The following is a 13,046-nucleotide window of genomic DNA, read 5'->3' as shown; positions in this document are numbered from 1 at the left end:
TCTTGAAGAATGCTCAGAATTTTGAGAGGTGTGTGGGAGAGTGATACATTCTAAGAGAGGGGGAGAGGTTTTTTAGAAAGCCAAAGAGGAAGAAGATAGAATGATGAATTTAAGGAAAAAGTTAGCCAGTTTGATGGAGAGGTAAGATGTTTTGAATGGGAATAAATTTATAGAAATGAATGGCAAAAAACATTAGAAAATTTAGGTCAGGAATAGGACTGCCATAGCTGCTAAAAGCTTGAATACAATACTAGAAACAATAATAGTACTAATAATTAACCATTATTTAGTACTTTAGTGTTTGTAAGACCCTTTATATATATAGATATATAAAAAGGATTTTACATATTTGAGTGTATACATGTCTGTATATATCAGCTTCATTATATATAAAAAAGATAGTAACTGCTTATCAACCATACAAGGATATTAAATGATGAAAAAGAGAAATACACACATGTTTATATACAAAAACTACAATTTATATACACATAATATACATTGTATGTAGCTTATATACATATATACTTGATATACATATGTAGGAGATTCATATATATTATATATATTATGTGCAATTTAGGATATATAAATTATATAATTCATGACATAAAATATATACTATATACAAAACACATTTTGTATATATAATATTTATAATACTCTTATACAGTTTACGTGGTATATATGCACACCTAGACATTTCTTTTGTGTATACACATATATACTTACTTGCCTTTCAGCTGCCCTGTGAATTTAGTAAGCAGTTGTTATTTATTCCCATTTTACACATATGAAGCTAAGTTGTTTTATATACCCATGGTTACTGATCTGGTAAATGTCCATTGCAGAATTTGATACTAGACTTATTTGACTCCCAGTTGAGCTCTCTCTTCAGTTCTCTCTCAGTAGCTTGACATTTTCTTCAAGAAAAAAAGGCATAAAAATGACTGGTAGGGAAGACATTAGAACTTTTAGGAAATCTTTTGATAGGGGGGTGTATGAGGAAATTTGATGGTATAGTATTTGATAGTATAGTATATTGAAATTGCCCAACCTAAATTCATTGAATTTTAATTTTACTTGTTAGCATTAAAGGTAAAAAGAAGGGTTTTTTTTTGTCTTACTGATATTGTCTTTGAGTTTTAACAAAGATTGTAATAAGGACACTTTTAATGTTTTGTTCAATAGGAACCTTTCAGATATTGATCAAGATGGAAAACTAACAGCAGAAGAATTTATTCTAGCAATGCACTTAATTGATGTGGCTATGTCTGGCCAACCCCTACCACCAGTACTGCCTCCAGAATATATTCCTCCTTCATTTAGGTAAGAATAATATGAATCTTTTCCTGTGTTTCAAACTTTGATTAGTATTTCATAATTACTACTTTCAGTGGTGTTTTCTCAGTTCTTATCTTCCTTGACCTTCCTGAGACTTTCTATTCTGTCTGAAGTTGGCAAGGAGTAGTGGGCAGGGTCCTGATATGGAAGTGCTGATCCTACTTCAGACATTTACTAGCCTTGTGACATCCATGCCTCATCCCTTTCAAGCTATTCTGGGCCTTCTTCTCTGGCTACTTTTTTCCTTGGTGATCTCATGAGCTCCCATAGTTTCATCATCATGCATATCTTTTCCAAATCTTTCTCTTTGTTTCTCCCTTAACCTATCTCGAACCCTAATCTCTTTTGAGCTCTTGCCTTCTTTCCATTCACACAATAGCCACCATAGGTTAAACCTTCATTACCTCTTAGCTAGACCCCTATAAGAGGTTCCTAACTGATGTTCCCATATTCAGCAGCTCCCATAGATCTGCCCAATTTAATATTTCTGAGTCCTAACCATGTCATGCCTCTGTTCCAAAAGCTCCAGTGTCTGTCTATTGCTTCTAAGATATAGATACTATAGATGTCTTTACAATCTGGCTCCAATTTATCTTTCTAAATTATTATTTTTCCAGACTGATTTGATATCTCCCTTTTACAGACTCAGCAGTCTTTTCAAGTTGAGCTTCTTGCTTTTCCATCTTCCATCTCTGTGCCTTTGCAAAGGAATTTCACTGTTATTCACTTTCATTATAATTGCTTCACTACAATTTCCCTTTGCTTTGAATTCCTTCTGTTCAGGGCTCAATTTAAGTGCCATTTTAAGCCATCTTGTATGGAAGGCCTTTGCTGCTTTCCACTGTTAGCAGGCCTTGAAATAACTTTCTATTTGTATGATTTACACACATGTCTCCCTCTGGTAGAATATAAACTGCTTGATGGAAAGGACTTTTATTTTAGTCTCTGTATCCTCAGTATATTATAAGTAATCTAAAAATGCTTGTTGAATTGAAGTGACCCGTAGGTAAATCATTTAACATCTGTCAGTCTCAGTTTCTTTATCTGTAAAATAGAGACAATAATAATGCCAACCTCACTAATTTCTTAGGAGAATAACATAAACACATTATAAACCATAAAGCACTATATGGTAACAACTAGCATTTTTATAATGCTTTAAGGTTTGTAAAACATTTTATATGTAATCTCATTTAATCCTTACAAGAATCCTTGGAGGAAGGTGCTGATATTATCCCCATTTTATAGAAGAGGAAACTTAAGCTCAGAGTGGTAATTTACCCATAGTAAACTAGTTTAAGGAAATATTTATTAGCTATATAAATGTGAACTATCATCATCCTCTTCCTCATCATAATCATTATTATATTTTTCTGTGGGAAGTGAATGCAAATTTATATTAAATCCTAGTTGTTTGTTATAGGTCATACATTAATTCGTAAGTCTTGCTCTACAAAATACTTTTGCTCTTTACTGTAATACTGTAATACTTTATATCTTATCAGAAATTTATGTAAAAACAAGTTAATGAATTATAAATAAGAAACTCTTTGCTGTTATTTACTCTCCTCCAAAATGTAAGTTAATTCTTTTACTATATAGTGCAAAGGTGGAGTAAAACAAAGAATTAGAATCTCTGAAAAATGTTTTATTCTAAGAATCCTTTAAAACTTTGAGAGTTAGCATTTGGTTTATTTTTTAAGTAACCTTTATTAATATACTAGAAAAATCTTTTTTTAAGATGCTTTTAGCTCTCTTCCTTATCAAGTAGTATCAAATAGTAAAGAATGTCAGTAGACTGATAAAACACTGGTTTGGTGTTTGTAGTTCCATTTTCATTACAGGTTTAGAGCCATGATTTGATAAATTTTGTGACTGGAAAGAGTATATTTTTTTTCCTTCATTTGTGAAGTGAGTAGCACAAATGTCCCCAAAGCTACCACTTTTCCTTAATTATATGTGCAATTTGTTGCATAATGTGCAATTCAGCTAATTAGCACAAATGTCTATGGTCAAGAGAATTAAGTTCTTGTATCTAAGGCAGATTTTGTCCTGATTCTGCCAATGATTATTTCAGTTTGTATAAATAATCTTTTTGCTCAATTTTCTGATATTTAAAATAGGATATCTGCCTCCTCCTCAACCATCACTGAAGAAAAGAAAATGGTGGGAAATGAACAGGATTGAGGCTCATTGTTTTATTTTACTTCATTTTATGGGTTTGATGGCTAGAAAATTCATCACCTGGCAATGAGCCTCTACTCACATTGCAGTGGTGGTCCTAGGAAAGAAGACCCAGTTCATTATTGAAATTAAAACCTCTCCAACGTGGTATATTATAAGTAATCTAAAAATGCTTGTTGAATTGAAGGGACTGCAGGTAAATCACTTAACATCTGTCAGTCTCAGTTTCTTTATCTGTAAAATAGAGACAATAATAATGCCAACCTCACTAATTTCTTAGGAGAATAACATAAACACATTATAAACCTTAAAGCACTATATGGTAACAACTAGCATTTTTATAATGCTTTAAGGTTTGTAAAACATTTTATATGTAATCTCATTTAATCCTTACAAGAATCCTTGGAGGAAGGTGCTGATATTATCCCCATTTTATAGAAGAGGAAACTTAAGCTCAGAGTGGTATTACCATCTTTGTCTATAGCTAAGTCTTGGGAAATAACTTGAGAACTAGGAGGTTAGAACTTTTGAGTATCAGTGTATATGTTGAAGTCCCCTAGTATGAAGGCAGAGAAGATAAAGATTGTCAGTGTGGTACTGACCTTATTGAACTATGGATAATAGAACTAAATCTGGAAGATCTCTAAAAAGGTTTCTTTTTCCAGCAGTTCTTTCCCTGGGTTTAGACTCCTTAACTTACTTTTAACTATATATTAATATAGTTTGCTTTCCTGGTGATCTTATATATTTTATTGTTTTGCATTTAAAAAAATTCTGAACAGTCAATCTTAGAAAGATTAATGATGCATAGCTTTTTTTTCCTTGCAGAAGGGTTCGCTCTGGCAGTGGTATATCTGTTATAAGTTCTGTATCTGTAGACCAAAGGTTACCAGAGGAACCAGTGTTAGAAGAGGAACAGCAACAGCTGGAAAAAAAATTACCTGGTGAGTTGGTTTTTATATTTTAATTGTGTCACATTATTTTCAAAGATGTTTTTTAAGAGAGATTTTATTTATTTTGAATTTTACAATTACCCCCCAATCTTGCTTCCCTCCCCCCACCCCCCTCAGAAGGCAGTCTGTTAGTCTTTACATTGTTTCCATGGTATGCATTGATCTAAGTTGAATGTGATGAGAGAGAAATCATATCCTTAAGGAAGAAACATAAAATATGAGATATGGCAAAATTACATAATAAGAAAGAATTTTTTTCTTTTTAAATTAAAGGTAATAATAGTCTTTGGTCTTTGTTCAAACTCCACAATTCTTTCTCTGGATACAAATGGCATTCTCTGTCACAGATACCCCAAAATTGTACCTGATTGTTGAACTGATGGAATGACCATCACCCCCATGTTGCTGTTAGGGTGTACAGTGTTCTTCTGGTTCTGCTCATTTCGTTCAGCATCAGTTCATGCAGATCCTTTAAGGCTTCCCTGAATTCCCATCCCTCCTGGTTTCTAATAGGTTCCATCAAATACATATACTACAGTTTATTAAGCCATTCCCCAAATGATGAACATTCACTCAGTTTCTAAGTCTTTGCCACTACAAATAGGGCTATGATGAATATTTTTGTACAAGTGATGTTTTTACCCTTTTTCTTAATCTCCTCAGGGTATAGCCACAGTAGTGGTATTGCTGGATCAAAGTGTATGCACATTTTTTTTGTTGCCTTTTGGGCATAATTCCAAACTGCTCTCCAGAAAGGTTGGATGAGTTCACACCTCCACCAACAGTGTATTAGTGTCCCAGATTTCCGACATTCCTTCCAACATTGATCATTGTCCTTTCTGGTCATATTGGCCAGTCTGAGAGATGTGAGATGATACCTCAGAGATACTTTAATTTGCATTTCTCTAATAATTAGTGATGTAGAGTAAAGATATGTTTTGAGAGAGGGATGGAAACTATTTTCTTTTAATTCAGGATAGTCATGAAATTTTGGAATATGAAGGAAAAGGAGGAGAGATGAAACATTGGCTATTTTGGGGTATTAATATACTATTAATATACTAATCTACTTATAGTCTGACTTAGGTTGAAAATCTGGGGTTACAATAGGATTAATAATAAAACTGAAGTTAGTTGCTATTATTGCAAGTGCTGTATGTAGTCAAGTCAAATCAGCAAGCATTAAGCTCTTCTTTGTTTAGGTGTTATGCTAAGCTCTTAGGGATACCAGTAGAAGCCAAAAAAAAAAAAGGCAGTTCCTTCTCTCATTAAAGTTAATTTTAATGAGGGAAGCCAACATGCCATAGGGTTATTGGAAAATAGTGGGGGAAGGAGGTAAAGAGGGAAAAGATAACTACGTGGAACCAGTTTTGGCAGGCTAAGTGAAGGAGGAAGGGATCCCAGATGATTTAAGGTGAGAATGAAGCAGAATCTGACTTGGTATCCTTTCAAAAATGATGTTACTGCCTCACAAATGAGATAGTTTGTTCCCAAAATGAACATTTTATAGATAGCATTATGGCAGGTACAGAGAAGGAAATGGAATCTGGAGAGAGTTTAGAATGAGACAACACATAAAAGAAATTTATTCGATTAATGTTTATTATTATATTGTAATTATATAATGCCTAATTCATGATAGGCAGTAGGAACATTCAAGGACAAAGAATTTGATGTTCTTGCCATGAAGAAGCTTATAATAAAAATTGGGTTAATAGAACCAGATCTGTCTGCTATTTGCATATCATATACAAATTTGCAAATTAAGAAGATAAGCACCTATTAGAAGTTGTCTATAAAATGAAATGCTTGTCTTATCTTAGTATTCAAAGTCTTCCATATTCTGGCTCCATCCTTGTCTTTACCTAGATGTGGGGATTAGACTATGAAAACTAGATAGATCAAATGAGGTTTTTCTTCAGAATTGGGGAGAAATGGGCATGTTTGTAGGCAAGAAGTAATGGGATTCCTGTTCTGGGAGATAGGTCAACCTTCACAATGAGTGGAAGGCCACTTCTTCATGTGGGAAAGGGATGGAGGGGAGATAGTGACAGTAGGCAGCTGAGTGATATGAGATGAGAAGGCAGGGATACAAGAGTGTTCTTGGCAGAAGGCCACAGTTATTAGGCAAGGCTCTCAGCTGAGTGGGGAGGGAAGGGGGAAGCATGGGATGTTTATGGATAAAAAAAGGTTAGAAATAAAATATGACATGATGAAAGGGATAGAGAATTGATTATGGAGGTATAAAATGATTGCCTTCTTGCAGTGAGGGTCCAGTTGCGATTGTGCAACACAGATTTGTACAGGACCCAGTTAGTACAACTTATGTGATATTTGCTAGCTTTGTTCAGCAGCATGTGAGTAAGAATCAAAGGGGTAAATGATATGAGTATTCAAAAGTTTTGGCTTGGTAGGGGTAGATGGGCAACAAGATAAGTGAGTATTCAAGGAAAGAAGACCACAAGATCTATAACTAGTTCACCAAGGAGTCAATATGAAGAAGAGAGGAATGAAAGAATCACCCCAGTATGGGTGTGAAAAAACTAAGGAATCAAAGGATTAAAGATCACTATGAAGATTTGCAAATAACATAGTGAGATAAAGTGGAGGGAGAGATGGAATGACAGTAGAAAGTGATATGATATGAGAATTTCTCATTTCTTGAATATGGAAGTGATTCTTCATGGGTAATGGCAAAGTTATAGTAGTACCATCTTTGTCTATAGCTAAGTCTTGGGAAATAACTTGAGAGCTAGGAGGTTAGAAATTTTGAGTATCAGTATATATGTTGAAGTCCCCTAGTATGAGGGCAGAGAAGATAGATTGTCAGTGAGGTACTGATCTTATTGAATAAAGAAAAGATGAATCCTAGGGGGCCATAAATAAGCCCACAAGTTACCAGAGGGAAGGTTATTGAGTGATGGAAGGGAGAGTCTCAAAATGACTGAGACAAAGCAATGAGTTTCTCAACTCCCCCCTGCCCCATTGACCAGTGAGTTCAATAGATTGATTGAAAACATTGCTGGAAAAGGTCCAGGGAAGCTGTGCCATCAGGAGGGAGCTAGGTCAGGTCTTTGTGAGAACTAGAAGATATAAGGAATGGGAAAGAAAATGTATAAAATGCAACCAAATTTGTTATCTATGGAACTGATATTCCAGAAACATACAGTGGAAAGGATAGGCTGCTTTAGCTTTGGGAATGTGTTAAAAAGGTAGGCATAAGATAGTGAAAAATGAGAATGAATGAGTTCCAAACCCATTCAGAATAATATGAGGAAGCTATGATCTGGTGGGAATTTGTTAATCATTGAAGAATGATTTCAGGTAGGTTTTCAACATCCCTAGGCATTTGATGTCAGGAATGGGGTCTCTCATGCCTTTAGGAGTTCAGTCTCTTTTCAAAAAATCTTGTTAGCTAAAATTTTAACTACCATATTTTATTTATTTATTCATTTTTTTTTAGATTTTTGCAAGGCAAATGGGGTTAAGTGGCTTGCTCAAGGCCACACAGCTAGGTAATTATTAAGTGTCTGAGGCTAGATTTGAACTCAGGTACTCCTGACTCCAGGGCTGGTGCTCTATCCACCGTGCCACCTAGCTGCCCCCTTATTATTTTTTTAAAAAAATTCTTAAGTTTTATTTATTAACATGATATGTTTAGGGTTGGAGTTGGTTTTCTTTTTTTCTTTCATTTGTGTTTATATCTTTGATTTTTGCAATTTCTATTTTGGTATTTAATCTGGGTTTTTAAATTTTGTTGTTTTTCTCTTTTTTTTCATTGAATGCCAATTTATTGATCTGCTTTTTTAGTTTTTTATTGATGAAAATGTTTAAGAGATAATAAAATTTTCCTTTAAGGATTGCTTTTGTTGCATATGTAAAATTTTTTTATAGTTTTTCTCATTGTAGTTATTGCATGAAATTGTGTTCATGAAATTATTTATTAATCTATACTTTTTTCTTTGACCCACACATTCTTTCGGTTGAAGTAATGTTTTCTAATTAACTATTAATCCTTTTCTTCAATAACTCCATTCAGTGGCCCTTAATTTTTTATTGCATTGTGGTCTGTAAAATAATGTTTAATTTTTCTGCTTTTTCCATAGTTGTGTTTGAGGTTTTTATCCCCTACACATGTTAAATTATTAATAAAGGTATCTTGCATAGGTATGCACTTTTATTTTTTCCTTATGTATGCTTTCAATATGTATGTTGTTTTATATTCCTATTCAGTATTATCCAGAGTTCTATCATATCTAACTTTTCTAAAAGAAGATTCTTAACTTTTTCTTTGCCCATTTTTTGATTAACTTTGCCTTGTTTTAAGTTCTCCCTACAATTATAGTTTGATTGTATCACTTCCTGAAATTCCTTTAACTTTTCCTTAAAATATTTAGATGCTATACATTTGGTTCATTTAGTATTAATATTAAATCATTGTCTGAAGTACATATCAGCAAAAGTTTCCCTTTCTATTTCATTTAATTTTTTTTATGTTGCATTGTCTGATATGATTGCTACCCCTACATTTTTTTTTATTCCAGTTGAAGCATAATAATTTTACTAGCATCTTTAAAACTTTGTTTCAAGTGTTTTTTGATAGCATATTGTTGGATTCTGCTTTCTAATCATTTCTGCTATTTTACATTTTTGGATGAATTAATCTCAGTGACACAAATATGATAATTCTGTATTTCCATCCATTGTATTGTTTTATTATACTTTTCCTTCCCTTATTTTCCCTGTTCACTCTTTAAGCTTTTTTTTTTTCAAGGCAAACGGGGTTAAGTGGCTTGCCCAAGGCCACACAGCTAGGTAATTATTAAGTGTCTGAGACCGGATTTGAACCCAGGTACTTCCTGAATCCAAGGCCGGTGCTTTATCCACTACACCACCTAACCGCCCCTGTTCACTCTTTAAAGAAGAAGGTGGCAAGGTAGATACTAGGCATCAGTGGTTTAAATTTGATATAATCTACTTTTGTTTCCCTGCCCTCATTTAGTACCCAGTCAAAAGTTCTTAGCTTTAATTTTTAAACCCCTCTTTGTGATCCAACTTCTGTACAGTTCCTTGTTTGTTAATGTTCAGTGTGTACCTTGCCCAGATTGTTTCAACCCATGGCTGGAGAGAGTATCCATGATATTGTAGAGGTAAAGCCTTGCTATACTTACTGTCTATGACTTTTGATCTATTCTATTTCTTTTTTTTTTTAAGGTTTTCTTGCAAGTCAATAGGGTTAAGTAGCTTGCCCAAGGCCACACAGCAGCTAGGTAATTACTAAGTGTCTGAGGCCAGATTTGAACTCCTGACTCCAGGGCAGGTGCTCTATCCACTGTGACACCTAGCTGCCCCTGTCTATTCTATTTCTTAAACATAAGCCATATTTTCTTATATTTTTTTTCCCATCCTTCCTTGTGTCCTCCTTTGGATTTATTTTGCTTAATAACAAAGCATACATCAGCTTGTTTTGAAGGATCTTGCTTGTCAAATTCTTCATAGAATTTCTTTACCTTCCTATTCTTTGCAGCAGATGTTTATGCTCAAGTTGCAGTCATCTTCAGAGTAGTTTTATGGTTAATGTAATGCAAGATGAAATGGCCAAAGGTTACTTGAAATGATGTTTATTGCTTTTGGATGCAAGATCTGCCAACTTTTATTTGCTTCTTTAAGGAGAACCTGTGAGCCTTCCTTCCATTTATCTGCAATTTCCTTTTGTCCTCTAGTGCCATAATATGTAATATCAATGTGATTACTTTCTTCTTCCAGTGGAATTCACATTTAGAATAACTGTAAATCTTGGTACCCTCTATTAAATATTAATCTATTGAATGCTGTCTATAAAATATAACTACTTGCAGTTTTAATTTCTGCATGGTAATACATTCAGATATGATGCAATGTGGCATAGTGAGTAGAGGCCCAGCTTAGAAATCAGGAAGGTCTTGCTTCTAGTCTTGCCTCTGACATGTAATTTAGTTATGACCTTGGACAGATCACCTAACATCTCTTTTTTTAAAGATTTTATTTGAGTTTTGAATTTTACATTTTTTCTCCCAAAGCAATCTGTCAGTCTTTATTTTGTTTCCATGTTGTACATTGATCCAAATTGAGTCACCTATTATCTCATTATCTGCAGACAAGTCCTTAAGATCATTTTTTTTTTAGGTTTTTGCAAGGCAAATGGGGTTTAAGTGGCTTGCCCAAGGCCATACAGCTAGGTTATTATTAAGTGTCTGAGACCAGATTTGAACCCAGTTACTCCTGACTCCAGGGCCTGTGCTTTATCCACTATGCCACTTAGCTGCCCCTATGATCATTGTTTAAAGACAAATTATTAATCTACATTACTGAAGGTTTTATCCTGATGAGTTTCCTACATTGATGAAATCACATGTCAAACTAGTTTTTAAAAAAGTTAAGAATTAAAGAACTTAACTGAAAATTTTTTTTTCTATCAAACTCAACACTTATACTTGGAATTTTTGTAGTATTTCAAATTTCTGAGTTTCTTAAGTGATTCTTACCAATGAATACAGCAATATAGTTTTTTTAAGTTTTTATTTATTTAAGGCAATGGGGTTAAGTGACTTGCCCAAGGTCACACGGCTAGGCAATTATTAAATGCCTAAGGCTGGATTTGAACTTAGGTACTCCTGACTCTAGGGCTGGTGTTCTATCTACTGTGCCACCTAGCTGCCTCTGTTTGTTGTCCATTCTTAGGTTGTTTTGCAAGGCAGTGGGGTTAAGTGGCTTGCCCAAGGCCACACAGCTAGGTAATTAAGTGTCTGAGGCCGGATTTGAACTCGGGTCCTCCTGACTCCAGGGCTGGTGCTCTATCCACTGCATCACTTAGCTGCTCCTTGTTGTCCATTCTTGAAGAAGACCATGACATCAGGGAGGTGATGCCATGAGGAGCAGATGAATTGGATTTGAGTAAAGGTGGTGCTGTGCTAAGTCAGCACTAGGTTTTACTTTCTCCTTCAGAGCCCTCTTTGTGCAGTGGCCAGATTTGAGTCAGGATGACTGGAGATGGCCCTGGATGTGAGGCAATCAGGATTAAGTGACTTGCCCAGGGTCACACAACTAATAAGTGCCTGAGGCTCAATTTTAACTCCTGTCCTCCTGACTCCTAAGCCACTGCTCTAGCTACCATGTGCTAAATAGTGTGGATAAAAAGAAAGACAAAAACACAGCTCATACTCTCAAGGATTTCACACATTAATATAGATGACACATGAAACTATCTATATTCATACAGGATATATACAGCATAAATAGAAGATAATTTAAAGGAGAAGGCCCTATTGGGATGGGGGGAGGGGATAAGGGGAGCTTGGGAAAGTCTTTTTGTTGAAGGTAGATTTTAACTTGAGTCTTGAAGAAGACCAGGAAGATAAGAGGAGGAAGTGAGGGAGGGAGAACATTTTAGGCATGGAAGTCAAAGAAAGGCAGGGCATTAAGAAATCAAGGGGCATGTATGAAGAATAACAAGTAGGTCAATGTAGCTTAATCATGGGATATATTGAAAAGAAAGTATAAGAATATTGGAAGGGTAAGAAAAGGATAGCTAATAAAAGTCTTCAAAAGCCAAACATATGTGAGATGGAAGGGAAACACTGAAAATCACTCAATACAGAGGTGATAGAATCAGATCTGTGCTTTAGGAAAATCACTTTGTCAGCTGAGTCAAGGATAGGTTGTAGTGAGAAGAGAATTGAGGTAGGGAGAACAATTAGAAGATTATTGTGATGATCTCATAGAATTGATAAAGGGACTCAACTTGAGTTATGGCTATGTTAGTGGAGAGCGAGTGAGGTAGATAGGAAATGATATACATGTACAGCATGTGGGAGGAAAGTGAATGGATTCAAAGGTGATGCCAAAATTGCAAACTATGTGACTGGTGCCCTTGACAGTAGTAGGAAAGTTAGGAAGAAGGGAAGGTTTGAATTTGAAGTATCTTCCAGACACAGCTAGTTTGAGATAGCTCCTGGGAATCATGTGTATAGGAATGATAACTGAGCCCTTGGGAGCTGATGAGATGACCAAGGGAGAAGAAGAAGTGACTGAGCATAGAGCCTTGGGGGAAACCCATGTTTACACAGTTTTAACAGAGTTTAGATACAATATGATATCAGGGATGATCAGATCAAGTGAAGGTTTCTTAAGAATGGGAGAGAGAATGGTGTGGTTATAGTCATCAGGGAACTGATAGGGAGAGACTGAAGATTAATAAACATGAGGTCAGTCTAATGGTGAAAAAGGGAGGGGAATTAGAAAAAGGGAGGGTTTATTTTTTTTTAAGGTTTTTGCAAGGCAAATGGGGTTAAGTGGCTTGCCCAAGGCCACACAGCTAGGCAATTATTAAGTGTCTAAGACCGGATTTGAACCCAGGTACTCCTGACTCCAGGGCTGGTGCTTTATCCACTGCGCCACCTAGCCACCCCAGGGAGGGTGTATTTTGAGGGCTCTGCTTTGGCAAGGAGAAGAGACAACTCTTTATATGAGATAAGGGTGATGGAAAAGATTGTGGAAGAAGATGTCTGAGTTATGTAAGATAAAAAA

At 35.2% G+C, this 13,046-nt stretch overlaps 1 protein-coding gene across 10 annotated transcripts in view; it reads left to right on the top strand.

Moving 5' to 3' along the window:
- ITSN1 (intersectin 1) overlaps positions 1-13,046 on the top strand; it is a 322,258-nt gene that overhangs the window by 102,372 nt on the left and 206,840 nt on the right. For all 10 annotated transcript variants that reach the window (XR_012474001.1, XM_074214064.1, XM_074214063.1 and 7 more), the window contains 2 exons: positions 1,192-1,329; positions 4,357-4,472. Coding sequence is in view for 9 of the 10 variants with exons in the window: in XM_074214064.1 (XP_074070165.1) it covers positions 1,192-1,329; positions 4,357-4,472 (254 nt within the window). In the remaining variant the exon portion in view is untranslated. The remainder of the gene's footprint in view (positions 1-1,191; positions 1,330-4,356; positions 4,473-13,046) is intronic.

Source organism: Macrotis lagotis, chromosome 1 (assembly GCF_037893015.1).
Source record: "Macrotis lagotis isolate mMagLag1 chromosome 1, bilby.v1.9.chrom.fasta, whole genome shotgun sequence".
Lineage (NCBI taxonomy): Eukaryota > Metazoa > Chordata > Mammalia > Peramelemorphia > Peramelidae > Macrotis > Macrotis lagotis.
Note: the sequence above shows the minus strand (reverse complement) of the source record. Positions and strands in the feature narration are given on the sequence as shown.